This window comes from Pholcus phalangioides, unplaced genomic scaffold, assembly GCF_987345545.1.
Source record: "Pholcus phalangioides strain wild (caught in Gottingen) unplaced genomic scaffold, Ppha-v1.0 ptg000017l_1, whole genome shotgun sequence".
Lineage (NCBI taxonomy): Eukaryota > Metazoa > Arthropoda > Arachnida > Araneae > Pholcidae > Pholcus > Pholcus phalangioides.
In genome coordinates this window covers 26,436,891-26,458,976 of record NW_028301610.1, presented here as the reverse complement: position 1 = coordinate 26,458,976, position 22,086 = coordinate 26,436,891, and the positions used below count along the sequence as shown (strand labels likewise).

The 22,086-nt window shown below is 36.0% G+C and overlaps 1 protein-coding gene across 2 annotated transcripts in view; it reads right to left on the bottom strand.

Moving 5' to 3' along the window:
* Myo81F (unconventional myosin 81F) overlaps positions 1–22,086 on the bottom strand; it is a 215,594-nt gene that overhangs the window by 102,582 nt on the left and 90,926 nt on the right. For both annotated transcript variants that reach the window (XM_089246115.1, XM_089246116.1), the window contains exons 10-15: positions 20,432–20,482; positions 13,874–14,113; positions 10,138–10,280; positions 6,437–6,554; positions 5,445–5,600; positions 135–246 (exon numbers count right to left, since the gene is read on the bottom strand). In XM_089246115.1, coding sequence (XP_089102241.1) covers positions 135–246; positions 5,445–5,600; positions 6,437–6,554; positions 10,138–10,280; positions 13,874–14,113; positions 20,432–20,482 — 820 coding nt within the window. The remainder of the gene's footprint in view (positions 1–134; positions 247–5,444; positions 5,601–6,436; positions 6,555–10,137; positions 10,281–13,873; positions 14,114–20,431; positions 20,483–22,086) is intronic.

Genomic DNA, 22,086 nt, shown 5'->3' with positions numbered 1-22,086 from the left:
ATGAAATTTTGTTAGTATGAGAGAAATAGTTTCTATATTTTCAACTTCATCTTAATAGGGTTCCACAGTACATATTCTTTAATCTTTATCTTGTTTATGAAAAGATGAGCATAAAAAAAATAATATTTACTCACATTTTCGACAAACATATCCTCTGAAATATCTTTGTATCACAACAGATTTCTCATTCATCAAGTGACGTCGTTTGTCCTCAAGTGGCTCATACACACATCCTCTAAGAAATATCTGTCTCAAAGAAAACCAAATAAATTTAAATATAAGCTACCAAATTTTCAGCAGCTTAACTTTAATATTGAAATTTTAAATTGAACTGAATTATGCAATAGAATTACTCTAATCAACATTCAGGCTTTTCAAAATTTTGTATTACAATAAGAATATGGATGATCATTAGAACATAAAACTATTAATAAAGAAAATTTTGATGACTTCAATTGAAAATCTTGAATGCTGAACAAAATTGTGCAGCCTCAGCTGTCAAATAAAAAATATTTGCATTTTACACATTTTAGTTAAATTAATTTTTCAAACAATTCAAAAAATCATTAAAGTTAATGGCAATGTTGCAAGTTAATTTGCAATGAAGTGTTTAATTTAGAAATACAGTAGATTTTGCTCAATAAAGTCACACGTGGTTTCTGAAACTTGTCTATTAAGCAGGATTCTGTTAACCCTTACCGTTGCAATATAACGAGATATCTTGCCTAACTTGATGCCTTGTATTTCGGCAATTACCAGATATCTTGCTTCCTTAAACTCTTTTATTTTGGCAATGCCGAGCCCAGCTAGCTCTAATTTAATTAAAAAGTTCAAATGTGTTAATGTCTGTTATAAGGTTAAAAAATTTTCAAACATAGCTCTATTACTTAGAGGACAGATTCTTTTATATGTTAAAAATAGTTTTTGCAGGGTAATTTTCTAAAACTTTTGGGTTAAAATTTTTGATGAAGGGTCTGGCACAGAAACATAACTATTTTTTTTAATAGACTAAACTTTTTAGAGTGAAATAATATTCATTTCTTTCATTCACAATAGCCAGCACTCATTCATACCAGCAGTTGCAAAGCAGGCACAAAACTAGAGCTAGATAAAATGACTGTAATAAATTATATTTGTGACCATTATTTCCACTACAGCTTTAAAGCGCAGACTTCCTGATTAACAGACTAATTATATTCATAGTTTCTGATGACAGAAACAATTTATGTACCTAACATATAACTACTTTTGATCCCATACAAATTGATAAAAAATTTACTTTTCTATGTAAGTTAGTGATAAATTTCCATGCAGCCTGGCCTATTACACACTTGATTTCACAAACAGTCAAAAGGTTGTGACTGAATCTGAAGAAAGAACTTCTATTTTGGCTGATTGGCCATCTTTGGATATTTTTTTGTAAACCTTTATTTCCTTTCATCCACAATCCCAGTCTATCACTATTTTATTTTCATTTCATAAATTAGCACCATTTCACATTTATTATATCATTTATTGAAATTTTACTTAATTAATTTCAACATTTTATTTTTTCTTGCTAATACAACCCATTGCTAAAATTTAAAAGAAGATGAGTGGAATAGACCGGATTAAAAATTATGCATCAAAACCACACAAGCAAAACTTCTTTCAAAGAATTTTTTAACACTTTGTTTTTTGTTCCTCCCATAGCTCCTCTATATCACATGTCTGTTTTTGTCTTGGCCTACCTTAGTCATTTTTTGTTTAGGGTTGTTCCTCTCGATAAGCAGTTTTTTTGTCTACCTACCCACCTGTTTCTACTGCTTTTCAAGGGTCACCCATTCGCCCAAAGCTTCCCAAATTCAAACGCAATCAAGTTCCCTTTCTGACCCTTCGAAAGCACCAGACAACCCTTCCCCCTCCGATTCCTCCATCATTCATTCCTCCTCAACCGTGACATTATCCATCTGAAAAGAAGAATTCAATGTCTCTAAACTCAAATTTAGCAACTCCTCTACACTCAGAAACAAAATCTCAATCTCCACTCGTAACCTCAAAGACCTTATTTCTCGCCACAAATCCAACTACCTTTCCCACTCATTGCCTACCTATCTCAAAACAAATCCCTCAAAATTTTGGAATTTTCTCCGTCCCAAATCAGCAGGTGCCTCCTCGCTCAAAACTTGCAGCTCAGACCTAACCTCTCCCCTTGATCTTGCCTCCGAATTTAACAGGGCCTTCTCTTCTGTTTTTTCTTCTGATCCTACACACCCCCCCCCCCCCAAATACGTCTTTTTTGATTCACTTCATAACTCCTGTCCCATCTCCTTTTCTAAAGCCGGTCTCTTGAATCTTCTAAAAAAAACTAAAACCCCACTCTACTGGCCCCCGATGGGATCCCCAATCATATCCTAAAATTCTGCACTGATGAAATTTGCAGCTATCTCCTCATTATCTTCAACGTCTCACTGAATACTTTTAATCTACCCAATGACTGGAAAATTATATTATTACTGGAAAAGGATAATTCCCATCCATAAAACTGGTTCACTGTCTCACCCTCTCAATTTTAGACCTATCGCAATCACCTCCTCTCGCTACAAGGTCTTTGAACACATAATTGCCAAGAATATCCGTACCCACCTCAATTCGATTAACTTTTTCTTTCCTAACCAACATGGATTTCGATCATCGTTATCTGTATCTACGCAATTAACACTTTTCATACATGACTTATCAGACTCCATTGACAAAAACCTCCAATCCGATATCATTTTCCTAGATTTTTCCAAAGCATTTGACAGGGTGCCCCATAATAAACTTCTACTAAAACTTTCCAACCTTGGTCTAAATGTTCACCTGCTGAAATGGGTGGAGGCCTTCCTTATTAACCGTAGCAAGTTTGTCTCGTACAGGAGCTAGAACTCTCCTTTCCTTCATGTCAAATCTGGCACACCCCAGGGCTCGGTCCTCTCACCATTATTATTTCTAATTTACATAAATGGTCCAACCGACTCCGTAAACTGCTGCATCAGACTCTTTGCTGATGACTGTGTCATCTATAAAGCAGTGTCCAATCTTTCCGACCCCCCCCCCCCCCAGAATCTCTCCAACACAACCTTAACATTATTTCCAAATGGTGCTCAACCTGGGAATTACCCCTCAATTTCTCAAAAACTGTTTTTATGAAAGTAACCCGTAAAAGAATCCCCCACGACTTCCCCTATTCTATAAACGACTCTTTGATCTCTGAGGTCTCCCATTATAAATACCTGGGCATTGTAATCTCTTCCGATCTCTGCTGGAACCTTCAAGTTGATTATATCTTTAATAAATGTCTCCAAAAACTCTTTTTCCTTCGCCGTAACCTAAAATACTCCACCCGTCATGTTCTTCACTTGTGCTACCAAACATATATTCTCCCTGCCCTCTCCTATGCCTGTGAAGCCTGGGATCCCCACACCCAAACCAACATAGACAAATTAGAATCTATCCAAAATAAGTCCACTCATTTCATTTTTAACTTTTGGTCTTCATCTGTCTCCATAACGGAACTCAAGCACCAACTCAATATCCAACCGCTCTCCTCTCTTCGACTTATCTCTCATTTAACTTTTCTTTACAAAATCCTCCATGGGTTTTTTAATATTGACACCTCCAATATTCTAATCAAACCTTCACATTTCTCTGATAGACTCAATCATTCCCAAAAATTACAGCCCATCTTTGCCTCTTCAGATTGTCACAAATTTAGCTTTTTCCCAAGAACTATTATCGACTGGAATAACCTACCATCAAATATTGTAGATTGCACCACAATTTCCGAATTCTCTCGTACCATCAATTGTCACCTTCCCCATATATCAATTCCGCATCCTCTTGTATAAGCCTCAGCCAATTAATATTGAATGAATAATAAATTTTTCAAAAAATTGAATTTGAAAATAATTCAGTGAATTGGAATGAATGATCCTATAAACTGAAGCACTTTACAGATTGAATCAATTTGGTTATCAATAAATCAGCATAGTAAACTGTAGATATAATTAACTAATAATGATTCAATCAAGTGAAACCTACTGTACTAGCTCATATATATATTTATATAAGGGGTGTTCAGAAAAAAATCTAGGGCTCCTAGTTATTTGAAACATTTAAGAAAATAAATGTCTTCTGCAAATTATTCACTAGTTCATGCATTATATTTCTATGTGACTGCCACCATTGTCCCAACAATTATTTCGTCTGGTCTCCTGTAACTATTTTCGCCGTCTACTGTAACAATACTACGACTTCATTTTTACAGCATCAATTGTCATGAATGTGCTGCCCCCAACATGTTTCTTCAGTTAAAAAAACAAATGAAAGCCACTGAGCACAAGGTCCATGCTGTATGCTTGAAACTTATGACATGAATCTAATGAAGAAGTGCACTGGTGATATTTACTGTAGAGCCCAAGCAGGATGGGCTAATGTTCATTTGTCTGCAACACCTTCGACAGGCATTTGCCTGTCGAAGGTGTTGTAGATTTGGCAGCATGCAGCAGCATTAATTTTAAGCTAGGAGGTACAAAGCCAATTGGGAAAATGCCTTCTCTGTCTCAGAAAACAAAAATCACATTTCAGAAGTGATTTTTATACTGAAAATGAGGTTTTGAACTTCTTTGTTTTTGATGAATGCATATGGCTACATTGCTGATGATTAATGCTTAGATTAACAAACATCGGCCTTACCTCCAGAGGATTCAAAGAACCACATCGTGTTATATTTTATAGATTTGATTGCCATAAACTGAGAAACTTTTTTGTGGGTATCTGCTGGGTGCTCACATTTAAAAGAACATATGACAGAGAACACTATTTACAATCAGTGGAATTCTGGATTGCAGCTGTCCTTGTAAGCTCTTGCTATTCAAGCCAGACTCAGCATAGAAATGTCAAAACACCACAAGAAAAAAGCTAAATCATCATGGTCAAAAGCACTTTGCCAACATATGCAATAAAACATTACTTTTTTCCCTCATCTATTATGTATCATTACTTTCTGAACAACCCTTGCACATCACAAGGTTAGAAACAAAAATTTAACTTTATTTTGCATGCCCCCTTGAGGGAAACATTCTGGTTAGGTACTAGTAAGCAAACACTGTACCATTATTGGTAGTAAAATAAGTTCCTTTGCTTATAGAGATTAGTGTTTATCTCACAGCTGCAAAGTATCAAAAACATAGACCCATTACTCTTTGACTGCCAGAGTTAAATTAACCCTCAGACTAGCAAAACCGTTGAATTTCATTTATGATATAAAAAAAATGTACTTGAATTTTTCAACATAATTATTTTATTCAGCGATCATTAAAAATTTAATGATAAAAATTAAAAAATATGATATTCATGAGAAGCAGAAATCAATTATATATTATTCTAAATTTTCCCAATTCAATCATATAATATTGACCTACTTTGGATTTACCAATCTGCCACTCAGTAGAAGGAAAATTCATTATCTGCATAATATATCGCACTGCTTGAACGTCATCTTGAGGAAGCTTTTTGTCTAAAACAAGGCACCGATAACGACAGAGGAACTCGTGAAATGTAGTATGAATGGGGAAACCCTTTGAAATATTAAAATGATCACCTTATTAAACAAATAAGAAATTTTTTAAAAAATTATAAAAATAAAAAAAATATTACAAACAATTTGCTATTTGAAATAAATAAAACTTCCTTCTTTAGCAAAAAAGCAAAACATTAATTTAAATCTGAAAACTAGGACATATATAATACACAAATCAAACATGAAAAATGTAAAGAAAAAAACTGAAACATCCGATAGGATAGTAACTAATAAAATTAAAATAAATAATATTCATTGCAATCAAACAACAGCAGTGATCATGAAAAAAGACTAGTTATCTTTTAAAATTTTTAACTCATTTACTGAAGCTGTTTTGAATTATGAAACTATATTTGATGTCTTGCTAATAATTAGGAATGTAAGGAATATAATCTTATATATAAATGTGAAAGTATGTATGCATGTTTGTTCTTTATACAAATCTACAATTTTAGATCAATCGTCCCTAAATTTCGCATATATACCAAACAGGACCAGAATTAAACCATAGGCTACTTTAAAAGTTTGTCTGAGCTAGGAAGAGCTTTGTTTTTTTGCCCGAAATGGGCAAAAAACCATTGGGCAACAATGATTCCTGGGCCGCAAGTCACTTTCGGAATGTTTTTTTCGGTTACTGTGGTTCCCCAACAATGTATTTTGGACATGTATATGCCTTTACAATGGTTTATTGCTTCTTTGATGCTGCCAGTATTATGTATAACAGTTTATTCTTTCATAATGGTTTGTCACTTTTTCAATCCTCCCAGTAATTGTAGAAAACCCAGGTAGTGCCGGGTATTATAGCTAGTGTAATATACAAAACAGAACACATACTTCCCTACGTATCCTTATGATATCCAGCATACCCAAATATCGTAGTTGTAAAAGAACCTGCTCTTCATCATAATTATTTGCTGCTTTTTTGGTGTTTGGTTTGATACATCTAACATACCTAAAACATAAAAGGAACATTATAAAATGGTAATAATTTTGTTTGAAGTGAATAAGAATTCTAGCACAAATGAAAATCTTACGAAATTAATGACTGTTTTAATATTTTATATGAGGCCTACCTATCTATTTTATTTCATAACTGCTGATTACAATCCAATTTCACTCCAGTCTGGCAACTAAAAATGTTTCCTTAATTTTAACTAATTGACTCACAAAGGTAATGTGATTTACATTCTATAATACCAGAGTGCCAAGGTACCTCTAAAAAGCAGAGGGGCTGTCTAGATCATATTTTCACTTTGAATGCTTTGATCCAACTCAAAAGCCATGGAAAACTGTATTGCTACAGCAGCCCTTCAAAGAAGACCAAAAACATGATCGAGTTCAAGAAGGAAAATCACTGAAAAATATGAGTGGCATCAAGATTGCAGCAATTGGAAGCATGTATGGGATGTCACCATCCATGATATGTGCCATTGTGGCAAAAAAGGAAGCTATAAAAAAGGCTAGTGAAAGGTTTGAATGTGCTAACGAAATAAAGATCGCAAGCAACTGAAGATGTGGAGCAGTTAATACTGGTCAATAAAAAACAGTTAGATGGCAATTCTGTTTTGGAGGCCATCATATGTGAAAAGGCCAAACTGTTGTATGCCGATCTCATTAAGACATACCTAGGACAAGTGCTAATGTACTTACTTATTTTAAGACCAGCAGAGGCTGGTTCAAAAGATTTCAAAGGAGCACTGGCATACACAGTGCTACTAGGTATGGCACAGATGCGAGTTTGGACAAGTCTGGGGGCCATCTTCCATCAAAATTTCAATTCCATGTTAAATTTTCATTTATTCTTTACATTAGTCTTTTATACAAATACAAATACAACGCCACAACAGGCAAATTGCCCAACGAGGTGGTTGACTTAAGAACATCATGGATCCCCGACCCCCTACCTACTACTGCTACACCACACATGCACCCCCCCCGCGGAACCCCCCCCCCCCCAACGAATCGGTACATGCGGGAATGTGCGTGTACATGTAGTGCAACCTGACGTGAAGTTTTGTTGTTTCTCTGTAATGCTTGATATGTGTGTAGTGCTGCCATCTGCCCCCAGTTTTACTAACTATGAGTGAAGTGTTTTGGTTGAATGATTTATCGTTGTAGGACTGTTGCTCTCTGTGGCGAGACTTTTTAACGGGGAGATCGGCTCGCATTTGCGCCTTGAAGTTGGGAACCACAGAAAACCAACTTCAGCCGACCACCACTGTGGGGTTCGAACCCGGATCCTCGCATCACGAGTCCGGCATTATAACCACTCGACCACCACAGCGGCATATTCATTTTAAAAAATATTAAAAATAATAACTTATTATTTTTATTATTAAACACTATATTTTTATTCTCTACAAAATGTGTTTTTTGTATTATTTTAGAGGTGTAGAACAAATTAACTGGATTTACATTAATTTTCATAAGGAAATAATTGCCTTTGTTTTCGTTGGTTTCAGATTTTGCCGATCATTTTTGAATAGATTATAAACAAAAACTGAGGTATCACTGTATATAAATTCAATTGCAAAAAAATTATACATTTTATTCACCTAATTAACTGAACAGACCGTTAGTTTGTACTAGGGCAGAGCTAACCATTGCATTAAAGAAAAACAAATACATTTACAGTTCATGTATTCTCTCACATAAAGGCTACACATGTTTTTATAGCTCATTCATATACAGTACATATTTTATATTGCATTTATTACTGCACATGCAATATATTTCATTTATATAATGTACATTTCTTTATTCACCCGCATAGTGTATTTTAATTTTTTCCCCATTTCAAGTAACTAATACAAATGCAAATACAAAGTCACAACAGGCAAAATTTCCCATGTCAATATTTAATTCCTTCCTTGTTGTAAAAGTTAGTGCCAAACAGTAAAGAATTTCAAGGAAACAGTTATTTTCCGGATATTATGCTGAGGTGACCTCGGAAAGAAAAGTCACCACGTCTCCACCGGGACTCGAACCCAGGCCCTCTTGTATACCGGGCAAGCGTGCTACCATCTACACCACTGGAGACACATGAATCTGCCTTCCTAATTTCACGCACTGTGTCGTGAGGCGCTGAAGTAGAGGCATTAGTAGCCTCTCTTAACTTCAGGAAATGGCCCCCGGGTGGGACGGTTTAGAGAGATATAGATGAACCTTTTTTTCTCAGCCAGAGATATCAAGGAAACAGTTATTTTCCGGATATTATGCTGAGGTGAGCTCGGAAAGGAAAGTCAGCATAGAAAAGTCAGTCAGTTCGGCGGAGACGTGATGACTTTTCTTTCCGAGCTCACCTCAGCATAATATCCGGAAAATAACTGTTTCCTTGATATCTCCGGCTGAGAAGAAAAGGCATCTATATCTCAGTAAAGAATTTGTTGATTATTTTGTAGCTTCTTATGCATTCACACTTTTCCAAACAACTTTTCAAATAATTACAGTCTACCCGAAAGTTTATACAATACTCACAAATGTGTTTATTTAAAATAAAAAAATTGATATAACAATGGGATTGAATATAAAGTCATCAAACTTGTCTATTATCATCCAACAAAAAAATTGGAAATAACTGTGTGAGTTGTACAGTTATACTACAAAATGAAAAAACAAAAGTTGTCCCAGAAGTATATAGAATAAGCAATTAATGCTAAATTTCTTTGAACAGATATGTCTCAAAACTGTTTGAACTCTGCTGGGGTTTGACATAGCCTAGGCGGATATGACAACTAAAAAAATTGGAATTGGTGTCTACGTTTTCTTCATGTTTGATCACTAAAGTATGGTTTAAGGACAACACAAAACTTTTAGAAATTGTATCAGCATGTCACTAACACAGAAAGGAATCATCATGTCCCAAAGATCTTTAGAACTGTTCTTTCCTAGGAAAAATGTGTGCTTAGCTTCTAAGAAGTTTTACTAGCAAATGATTTTTTTTTTATTTGTTGTCAAGCCTCAGACTTTACAGTGCTTCCTATCATATTATACAAACAGTTCTTCATTGACAGAACCAGCTTATGAAGTAATTCTAATGAATAGCATAAATTTTCTATTGCCATCTTCAAGTCATTCACTGTAGAGCAGCGATTCTCAATCTTTATTGACTCTGGAAGCTCTTTTTAATATATAATATTGATGGCAGAAACCTGTAGGCCTCTTTTCTATTTACTTATCAAATTTACTGATTTATTTTATTTTCCCCGAGCAGCCACGGAGCACCTGGGAAGTCCCCAAGGGTTCTGCGGAGCACCAGTTGAGAATCACTGCTATAGAGTAGTGTGTCCCATTAGCATAAACTTGATGGATAATAATGCCTGAGAAGTTCCATTGGGTCTAACAGAAGGTTGAAAAAAATAAAAATAAATCATCCCTGCAATTTACATCATGGCATATTTTAAACAAATTTCTTTGTGTTAAAAATGTAAAATAGCTCAACCATTATAATTTTTCATTTATTTCTCCCCTTTCTTACAACAGTCAATCATGAAGGTTACTAAGTTTGATTTGCTGAATGTGAAAAAAAAAATTACCAAGGATTTGTAGAATGAAGCAAGTCTACTAGTGCTGTCAACTGATGCCTAAAAGCATCAGCAACTGTAGGTTTGCCTTTGGACATGGTGCGAGAAAATGTAGCACCTGTGTTAAGTCTATTCGTTGTAACACTCAATAAATCCTAAAAAATACAGATCAAACATTTTCAAAAGATTAAATAGCTCTTGAATCTAATTTTGCCTTTGAAAAAAAGAAAAGAAGAAAGCATAAAAATTATACATAAAAATTTCATGTTTAATGCTCATCATTATGCAGTGAACATATCATGATGAGAATTACACGAGTTGTATATACACTGGTGAAATAAATTAAAAGAATTTGCATATTTTATTGAATTTCATGAAAAGAACTGAACTGAATGTAAAACCACTGCTTCTAGACAAAAATGCAAATCTTGTACATCAAATACATAAGCGTACACGTGTGTGTAGGCGGAGCCAGTAGAGAAACAGGCTTTATAAGCGTGCGTAAGTTAAGACACATTTCGTTCGCTAGCACACCTCGGTGAATTTCTTGGTGTTATTTTGCAGCAATCGGTTAATTTCAAATTGTAACAGTAAAAATGAGTAACCACCAACGTTTATATGATGGAATGAGATGGCGGATTGTAGGGAGGCTACAAGCAGGCCAATCTCAAGTCCAGATTTGTAGAGAGTTCAATTTAACGCCCAGCGTCGTGTGTAACTTATGGAAACAGTTCCAGGATACCGGATCCATTGAGAGAAAGCCTGGGCAAGGTCGTCCAAGAGCCACGACGGCCAGAGAAGATCGCCATTTGTCGATTATAGCGAGGCGTAACAGGAGTGCTACAGCTTCTCAGCTCTCTCGTGATTTGTATGCAGCCACAGGAACCCGTGTATCAAGGGTGACTGTTTCCAAAGACCTTTGCAAGAAGACCTGCTGTTTGCGTCCCGCTCACTTCTACGTACAGGAGAATCCGTTTATCATGGTGCAGAGAGCATAAAGATTGGAGTATGGATCAATGGGCGGCCGTTCTCTTCACTGGTGAGTCTTGGTTCAGCCTAAGCACCGATTCTCACCGTACGTTCATATGGAGAGAACCAGGGACCCGCTACTTACCCTCCAATGTCTGCAAAATCGACCATTATGGCGGAGGAGGTTTAATGGTCTGGGCAGGCATCATGTTGGATGGCCGCACACCTCTCCATGTCTTTGAAAGAAGCACTGTGACTGGTGTTAGGTATAGGGATGAGGCCTTGGAGCCCTATGTTCGCCTTTTCAGGGGTGCAGTTGGCCCTGAGTTCATTTTAATGGACGATAACGCGAGGCCACATAGAGCTCTTCTGCTCGACGATTTTCTAGAGAGTGAGGATATTCGCCAGATGGATTGGTCAGCCAGATCTCCAGACCTTAACCCTATAGAGCATGTCTGGGACGCTCTGGGGAGGGCAATTGCAACTCGCAACCCTCCTCCGGGAATCATCCAGGGAATGAAAACAGCGTTGCTGAACGAGTGGGACCAATTGCCACAGGAAATGACAAACTGCCTTATTTCAAGTATGAAATCACGCTGCGAGACCTGTATATCTGTAAGAGGGGACCATATCCCTTATTAACCCATCTATTAACCCATTTTTTTGTTTATTCTGCAACCGCTGTTTCATACCTTCAGACTCCAACGAGTGTTACACACGATCATGCATGTGTATTACACAATTATTGAATGGTTATTTGTTTTGTATTGTATCAATGTATGTACATATCAAATTTCATTAAAATCGGTACAGTAGTTCTAGAGATAATCGACCAAGTCTGCAAATTCTCTTAATTTTTTACACCAGTGTAGTTCAAGACCATACACAGGGTGTCCTGTAAGTGCTTGTATGGCCTTTATCTCATCAGTCATCCATAATAGAGGTACGATTCCAATTCAAAAAATGCTCAACAGGCATTAAAAAATTACCCTGTACCAGTTTTGAGAGTGAAAATACAGTATGTAAGAAAATGAAAAATCTAAATTTTTATACAGCCCCCCCCATGCTCTAACTTTCAATTAGAAAGTTGTGGCCCTGTATTGCTATTTATGTTTGTAACCTTAGGTGGTGCCACTGGAATATTTGTATGTTTATATATATATATCTATGTAACTGTGATGCAGGGCCATTTTGCTTTTTGCCCTGCTTTTCATTGTGTGTTCCAGTATACATGCCTTCCGTTGTGATGCTTGTGTGTTCGCATGTCAGTATGTCTAACTGCACAGTAGTTTGTTATCTAATGTATTAATCAGTCAACGTTAACTCAGTAATGAATTAAATCCCCATTTTGTGTTCTCTGTATACAATAGTGTCGAGCATTTCCTCATGACTGCCTTACGACTCTGTCATTTCACTGTCTCTACTGATGCCAACAAAAAATCCATGTTTCTAATTGCAATATTTACAGAGATATTCTAATTTGAAAAATAGAGGAAATTTTGGAAAGAAAAGCATTAAATGTGCGTAAAAAAATTTCTGTTCTTTCCCAAATTTTCTTCGTTTTTCGAATTCGAATATTTCTGTGAATATTGCACTTCTTTAGAAACATGGAATTTTTTTTGTTGCCATCAGGAGAGACAGGGCTAAAAATTTCTAATTGGAAGTTAGAGCACAGGGGGACCGCATAAAAATTTAGATTTTTTTATCTTGTTGCACACTGTATTTTCCTATCAAAACTGGTACAGGGTAATTTTTGAATGCCTGTTGAGCATTTTTTAAATTGGAATCATACCTCTACTGTGGATGGTTGATGAGATGAAGGCTAGCACTTACAGGACACCCTGTATAGTTTAATATAAATCAAGATTTTCAGAAAAATCCTGATAAAAAAAACTTTCAGTGATCAATGATTCAAGTGATAAAGTAATAAATAATGTAATCTAAAGTGAAATACCATCCAAGATAAAGCTATAAAAAGTGAAGTGAAATTTACTCACAGAAGCTTCATCAAATTTTTGAATTTTCATTTCACTATAATTTCTGGTAAATTAATCACTACTACTACCAAACCACACATGCACCTCGTCCATATTCCTCTGTGGAATTTCCAATGAATTGGTACATGTTGGGATGTGCATGTCCGTGTTGTGAACCTAACGTGAAGCTTGTTTCTGTGTAATGTTTGTTATAGTGCTCCCATCTACCACATATTTTTTGATATATGAGTGAAGTGTAATGTTTGAAGATTTCATCATTGTAGGCCTGTTGCTCTCTGCAGCAAGACTTTTTAATGAGGAGATCGGTTTGCATTCGCACCTCGAAGTTGGGAACTACAGAAAACCAACTTCAGCCAACCACCACTGTGGCAACGGTGGGGTTCGAACCTGGGGGTAAATTAATCACTGGGATGAGAAAGCCACACCCAGAAACATGGCAAAGGAAAGAAGTTTTAATAGAAGTGGCCCAACGTTTTTTTTATATGCCTCACATAATTATGTGAAAGACAGACATGAGGAAAACTACATACGGCTTAAACTTTTGTAGACAGTTTTATGTAAAATTGATTAGAAATATATAATTTTGTGAAAATGTTTTTTAATTGAAGGGAAATTTAATTTCTTTCACAGCAAAAATGATTTCTTAAACTCTAATTATGCTTTAAACTTGATATTTAACCTAAAAAAAAATAATAATAATTTAAATTAAAAAAAAAAGAAACATTAAAACATTGTCATTCAAATAAGGACATAAAAGATTAAAATTGAACAAGTATACTCACCTGAAATTTGGTAAGCTCATTTACAAAAATTTTAGATGACTTCTGCATTAACTCAAACAATTGATCCTGTTGAACATCTTTATTTTTTTCTAAGAAACCCTCTGTCGTATAAACAACAGGACCAGCATAATGTTGAATGCCAAACTCAGCTTCCCATCGTCTCCTGTCTTCTCCTTTTATGTAATTTTCATGACTGTCAAATTCTTGGTGAAGTTTTCCCACAAAAGTCAAATCAGTACCCTAAACCATTGCATTAAATTCAAATTACAGAATTATAAAGAAACATTTTGATGTTCAATAAATTAATTCAGTGCATGCCAAAATATTATGAACTTCATTTATCTTGACAACCTGACAGTTTTTGACATAAAAGTCCACAAAAGAAAACACTGGATCATAATGTCTTTTTCAGATTGTTGCAAATCATCATATGACTTGGACTGGATGCAGTCCAAAAGAAAATGTTAATAATCATTATTTCAGCTATGGACATCTCAGCAGTTGTGTGGGTATTATGGTGACTTTGCATCGTAAAAGCCCAGGTTTGATCTCAGCAAGAAGCACAATACAGGGTGTAGCTAAACCGATGTTCATAACTATAAAGGGTGATAAAACTTGTCAAAATAAATAACTTTCACCATACAATGTGCGGTCAGGCAGCAAGCTGCTAGAGGGTGCCTGCACGGTAAAAATGGAGAACACAGTAGAGAAAAATAATAAAGGACAAAAAATCTTCATTATCAAAAACTTTACAACAAATGTTCAAATGAGTGACCACCAGCTGCATGTGAACGTGTCATCTGTAAATAGGACAGATGTTGCAAATAGGGGTGGGGTGGGGGGAAGGGCAGTATGCCCTGTTGTAGGAACCGGTGTGTAAATGTTACACATTGTGGAAAATTTGTTTCATTTAAGGCCTGGACACCTTGGAGATGGTAGGGGTGTAATCTTTCTTCACATAACATGCCACATACTATCACATGGCCAACACCTTGGTCACGAACTATTCCTCACTTGCTTTGTTTAGGCTGATTGTCCACTGCATCAAGGATTGCCTCTATCAGATTTACTGTTCTCATGCCCCTTGCTTGTCCTGCACCATGTCTTTGGTCGAGGAGCAAGCCCATCTCCACAAGTTGCCTGTGCAAGTATTAAAATGTTCTCTGATCGGGTACCACTCTGTTTGGAAATCATTCTAGGTAGTCTTAAGCAGCTGAATGACGGGTTCTGCGAAAGGTGATATTTCATCTACTCTAGAGAAATCACTCTTTCGCAGCTTGCTTTCTGACCCCATATTGTATAGTGAAAGTTGTTTGTTTTGGAAAGTTCTATCACCCCCTACAGTTCTGATCATCAGTATAGTTATACCCTGTACAGGTCTTGAAGTTGCTTTTCCGTGTTTGCCCAAATTTGAGGCAAAAATGTGAACTAGTCTCTTCATAAGGAGTAATCTGGCCTAGAAACATTCAAATTCATTCATATCAATATTCATTCACTGACCATTTCTCACTTTTGATTTGAAAGAAAAAAATGGCAGCAATTGGACACACATAACATTCACTGCACTTTATACATGTACTGTTAGTGAAAACATAAATCCAACACAGTCACCTCTTTTGGAGGTAAGCTGCAGTTGTAAATTGTAATGTCAAGCTGTAATTGTAAATTGTATAATGGTGATAGAGTGGGGTTGGGGATAATTGATAAGTAAGTAAATAAGCCATGCTCAAAAAAATCACCAACAAATGAGGCAAATACCAGGAAATATTAAAAACCCCTTATGCAATATTGTCTGAGGCTTTCATGGCCGGCGTTACACGACTTGCAAACTGTTTCCGGGTTATTAGGCCATGGTCTAGGAGATTTTCTTCCTGACGTTTCGCCCACATCTGTGGCAGGCATCATCTGAGGTTAATTCGACGTAAGTCTCCGCGGCAAGCGAGAAAGGCTTCGTACATCTACTGTCATCGATTTGTTCTCTATATGCATTTCTGAGACTTGATCGGCCGCAGAAGAACCGCATTGGTTGGCTTGTGTGGATGTGTTTTGCGCCGATTGGCTGCAAGTGGTGTCTGGCGACGATTGGCTGTCGAGGTCATTTTCTCTCTGGCATTCATCGGGGGCACATCTCAACTCTCTGCGGCGCTGAAGTACCGGGACCCAAGTGGGATGCACCTTCACAACATGAATCGAAAGGAGGAGACGATGAAGGTGCATCCCACTTGGGTCCCGGTACTTCAGCGCCGCAGAGAGTTGAGATGTGCCCCCGATGAATGCCAGAGAGAAAATGACCTCGACAGCCAATCGTCGCCAGACACCACTTGCAGCCAATCGGCGCAAAACACATCCACACAAGCCAACCAATGCGGTTCTTCTGCGGCCGATCAAGTCTCAGAAATGCATATAGAGAACAAGTCGATGACAGTAGATGTACGAAGCCTTTCTCGCTTGCCGCGGAGACTTACGTCGAATTAACCTCAGATGATGCCTGCCACAGATGTGGGCGAAACGTCAGGAAGAAAATCTCCTAGACCATGGCCTAATAACCCGGAAACAGTTTGCAAGTCGAACCCCTTATGCATTTCGACATGCTATGGGTGTCATCTTCAGAGAAAAAGAATATCACACTGACTGAGTATTCCACTTGGATTGATTACTAAATCATCAATCTTGGTTGCTCAGCAGAAAGAAAAATTTATGTCTGTCCAAGTCAAACGTTGTGGCAAGAATGAAGTGAAGTGCCTGCGTATGTCTTTTGCAACAACCTGATTGGCTGCTTGCAAAATGGAGCTATCTGATTGGCCTATTCAAAATTTCTTTAAATTCCCACTCATAATGAATTTAAGCCATGGCGCTGCAATCAGTGGTGTTGATTTATTGTCATTTACTAATTTATTTTTGAAGGCCTGAATATATATGCCTTTGTAGAAGTCTAAATCGGCTGTGGACTTTACTTTGTGAAAAAATCTCGCTTTCTGAAATTTGAATCTTTGGCTCTCTTGCCAGCAGTGAAAAGCGATGATCGATTTTCACATTCTTTTTTTAAAACTAAATTGAATGAGCATGCTCACTGTCTTAAAAATCAAGAATGTGAAAAATTGATTATCACTGCTCACTGCTGGCAAGAGATCCATAGATTCAAATTTCAGGAAGTGAGAATTTTTCGCAAAGTAAAGTCGATGGTTGATTTAGACTTCTATGAAGGGACATACATTCATGTACCTTCAAAAATAAATTAGTAAATGTCAATAAATCAACACCACTGGTCATGCAGTGACATGGATTAAATTTATTATGAGCAGGAATCTAAAGAAAATTCAAATAGACCAATCAGATAGCTCCATTTCGCAAGCAGCCAATCAAGTTGTTGCAAAAGACATGCACGCAGGCACTTTGCTTCATTCTTGCCACAATGTTTGACTTGGACAGATGTATAGATTTTTCGTTTTGCTGAGCAACTGAGATTGAAGATATGGTGATCAATACAAGTGGGATACTCGGTCAGTGTGATATTCTTATCCACCGAAGACGACACCCATAGTGTGTCGAAAATTTATAAGTTTTTGGTATTTCCTGGTATTTGCCTTATTCGTTGGTGAATTTTTGAGTATTATTAGGCAAAGTTATCTACTCTTCTGAATAAGCCATACACATCTAAGTTTGGTGGTCTCTAAGACAGAAATGGTCATGATGATATGCAGGAGATTATGGTTTCAAATACATGTATGCCATTACTTGTGTGATTAAAGGCATGATGGGTAATAGTATTTTCAAGAATGCATTCTACATTTATACATTGCACTGGTTGATTACAACATGTCACACACTTACTTCACAATTTTTTGGATTTTTTTTTAATTCATGGATGAATTGGCTTAAATTGAACCAATTAATATGAAATTTCAATAAGTTTTTCAAAAATAATGGTAAAAAGTTACAGTACACAAAATAGAGGTGCTGTAATTGTATTGTCTCAAAAATGGAAAAATAACATAAAAATGCATATTTGTGAATGGGGATGTACACCCAGTGGCCAAAAAATTAGCAACACCCTGTAATCACTACTAATATCATGCGGGACCTCGTCTGGCTTTGATGACAGCAGATATTCTTCTAGGCATGGACTCAACAAGTTGCTAAAACCATTGAAGAGGAATGCTAGCCCAAGCTAACGAAATGGCAGCTCTTAATTCCCTCAGATTAGAAGGTGGTGTTTCGGAGCTTTCAACAGACCTCTCAACCTGTCTCACAAATGCTCAATTAGGTTGAGATTGGGTGACTGGGGGGGGGGGGGGCATTGAAGCAATTGAAACTCTGAATCATGTTCCTCAAACCAATCTGAGATAATTCCAGAGCCATGGGAGAGTACATTATCCTGCTGGAAATAGCCCTCATCATCATCAGGAAACATTATGGCCATAAACGGATGCACGTGGTGAGCAACGATGTGGAGGTACGTGCTAGCATTGATGGACGTTTCCAATGGAAATAAGGAACCAAGCATATACCAGGAAAATACTCCCTAGACCGTGATTTTGCTATCACCCACTTGAACAGTTATCATGTGGCATGCTGGATCCATGGCTATGTATTCCTTGAGCCGCACACGGATTCTGACATAAACATCATGAAGAAGAAATATTGACTTGTCAGACCAGACATTCTTCTTCCATACATCAATCAGCATTCTGTAGCCCACAAAAGCTGTTTCCTTCAGTTCTGCAGCAAAATCAAAGAACTCTTGTTGGTCACTGGCTATTAAAATGAATTCATTTTAAGATCCATCTTGCAGAGCATATGGATATGTTTTGCAATGATCCTGAGTTGTATTGCGCTGCACTGCAATTTGTTGCATTGAAGCTCTTCTGTTACTGCACACAATGCAAGCGATTTCTGCCGACTATTCCACTTTCCGCTCAAAGACTTTTGGCTTAGCTGCCATTCTTTGAAGACTTGAGATAGTGTTGTATGAGAAAAGCCAAGAAGGTTAGTGGCTTCCGAGATACTGGAACCGTCCATTCTGGTGCCCATAATCATGCATCGTTCAAAGTCAATAAATCTCTAGTTTTCACCATGAGCAGGCAAGTTTTAACATTAACTGGTGCTCCTAACCAGAAGAAAGCTTTTTATCAGTAAATCTGGTTTATTACGTCAGTGCACGGGGTGAGTCAAAGTTTGAAAGAAGGGTGTTCCTAATGTTTTGGCCACTGAGTGTAGTTTTTAATGTGATTGATAAATCTGGGATATTCTATCCATCAGAATGACCTCTCGGCATCATTTAAAAAAATGAACTGAGATGGAGTGTCATTTGAAAATTAGAGGTAGATAAAAAACATACAAATGTGGCTAAATTGTTAAATTCAAGATTTTTTTTGATGTAGTTCATGGACTTAAAAATTAACCATGTTTCAACATCCAGAAGGTTTAGCCAAAGATACACAAGAACTAGGATATTAGATATATTTTGTTCATGAATAAATAAGACATCGACCCAAACTCAACTAATATTGTTTCTTGCCACCAAGGGCAATATCATTGATGACTGATGAAGGCTTCATAAAGGTGGTTTGTATACAAAGCAACCACCCATTTGTGTCCTGCTTATGCTCACCTGTTGTTATAGAAATGAGAATTTTGAGTAGGCACATAAATATGTCCACTGAACTGCACATCAATAAAGAGCTGTTTTATTTAAGGAAGGTTTCTGGTTCAGCTTGCAGAGTTACAGACCAATGGCAAAGATTTTTTGATTTGGGAAGAGTCTAGGATCTGATATCAATCAAGCATTCATAGGAAGAGATTCATTTGTAAAAGATGGTTTCTAGGTTTGTGGTGGTGTCTTTATAGATAGATGCACAGACCTCTTTGTCTATAGAATCATGAATGCTCAAGTCTACACGGGGTAGCATCAACCTTTGGAGGGGGCATAAACATTTTCTTCCTGAGAAGTTTGGAGAAATACCAAACTGGCAGATTTTTTAGTTATCTAGATTCAATAAGCACACTAAATAAAGTCTCATTTGACATTAAAAAAGTCAAAGTTAGAAAAAATAAATGATGATTTGGGGGGGGGGTGAATTTTGGTTCAACAAGAACAAGAGAAGTTGCCATCATTGGTCCCATTTCGATTGAAAAAACATTTTATCTCTGAAAAGTTTTCAAAAAGATGAAACTTCTGTTGATAGTGGAGAATAAAGAGGCATAATATCTATCAGCTAAGCTTAGTTATTCCTGGAGGGAAAAATTGTCAGCTGATATATAAGGATTGATTTCTTGAGGATAAGTTGAAGGGAATTTTTGTTATAGGAAACTTATTGACATAGAATTTGTACAACTTAGCCAAAACTGGGCTGAACTAAATAAAATGTTGCCTTGAATTAATAAAATTATCTCTCATCTAGATGAACCTCAGTTTCATTTCAGTGGGTTAAGAGAGGCTCTACTGTATATTTATAGTTATAAAAATATATGAGAAAATAGTTCAACTTTGTTAAACCAATATTCAGAATAGAAATAGTACAATATTAAAAAGAACATTATATTATTTCTATAACTTACACCTGGCATTCGACATTCTTCCGATAATAACCGCAGTATGCATTTTGGAGGCTGAAAGAAAAATAACAAATACAACTTTTTCTGAAGCAAAAAGATTTAAAAAACATTTTTGAACACATATAAACATGTACAAATACAACGCCACAACAGGCAAAATGCCCAATGAGGTGGCTGAGAAAAAGATGCCTATAACAAATATGGATGTCATATATTTCAAAAATACAGCAACCCAATTAAAAACACAATCACAAAAATTATAAACAATATATACACATGATACAATGCCTATAAAAAACATTATGGTTGTCTTATTCTAAGTATATAGACAACTTTATAGAAAAAAACTTTTCCTGAAAGAAAGAAAAATAATAATAAACAAAAAAAATTATAACTAATAAACTTAGAAAAAATTCAATTATGGCAAAATATTTTTTAATATATTTGAAGCAACTATTATATGAAATTATTATTTATTAGTTATTAAACTTATTTACGGTTTGTAGTGACTATGTTTTATGAATAAAAAAAAATCAGCATGATGGATATATACTTTATATACATACTGAATATATAAAGTACAGTGAAAGCTGATGTCAGAAATCTGGGATAACTCGACATCTATCATTTCCATGGTTATAACAATACTAAATTCAATGGGGGAACTGCTTTCTAACTTGACACATAATGACTATAGCCCGCTTAAGTCAACTATGATTTGTACTGCATTATTACAACTAATTTTCAGAAGTTGCACAATTGTTGATCAGTTCAAAAAATTTCAGGATGTTGTTCACTTGTATTTCAATATTTTATTGATTTTTTCTATGTTTATTTGTTGATTGATATATGTTAAATATTCTCTCTAATATCTTTGTGTAGCATTACTTCCATTATTTCCTGTAGTTTGGAATTTAAAATTTAACCTCTGGAGACTACAACAGTCAAATACAAATACAAATACAAATACAACGCCACAACAGGCAAATTGCCCAACGAGGTGGCTGACTTAAGATAGATGTGCATGATTACTGAAATTTTTGAGCGAGAGATAGGCAAGAAAGATCAAATATTTTAAGTGAGAGGAGGAAAGTTTTGCTTTTATTTTTGTCAATTGCACTGCTCATTTATGAATTAAAGATCTTCCATCAATCAAATATGATTTCTGCATCTAATTAGGGATTATTTCATTACGGAAAATGTTCAAAGAAAATTTCAAATCAAAACATTTTATGAAAATGTAGATGATACAATATAGAATTTTTTAATTATATACATATACATACATAAATGGTTTTAAAAAATCATTGAAGCTGACATTAAATAAAACCTTGCTAACTCGACACCCGCTCAAGTTGACAAGTTTCTCAGTCCCTTTGGGGTGTCGAGTCACAGAGGTTCCACTGTATTAGTCTGTTTAAAACAGTTTTTCATTTTATAAAGGTGCAAATGAAAACACTAAACATCAATTGTTTGATTCTATTCAAGACACGTTTCTATCTTATCCAGTGTTCATTTTAGACAGGTTTACTGTATTTAAAAATTATATATTACATTATTTAGATGTTTCAAAATGTTTTTAAAGTACTGTCAACTAAGGTGACTTGGGTAGATACTCTAATTTCTTATTTTAGATAATGCCACAGCCACTGTGAATG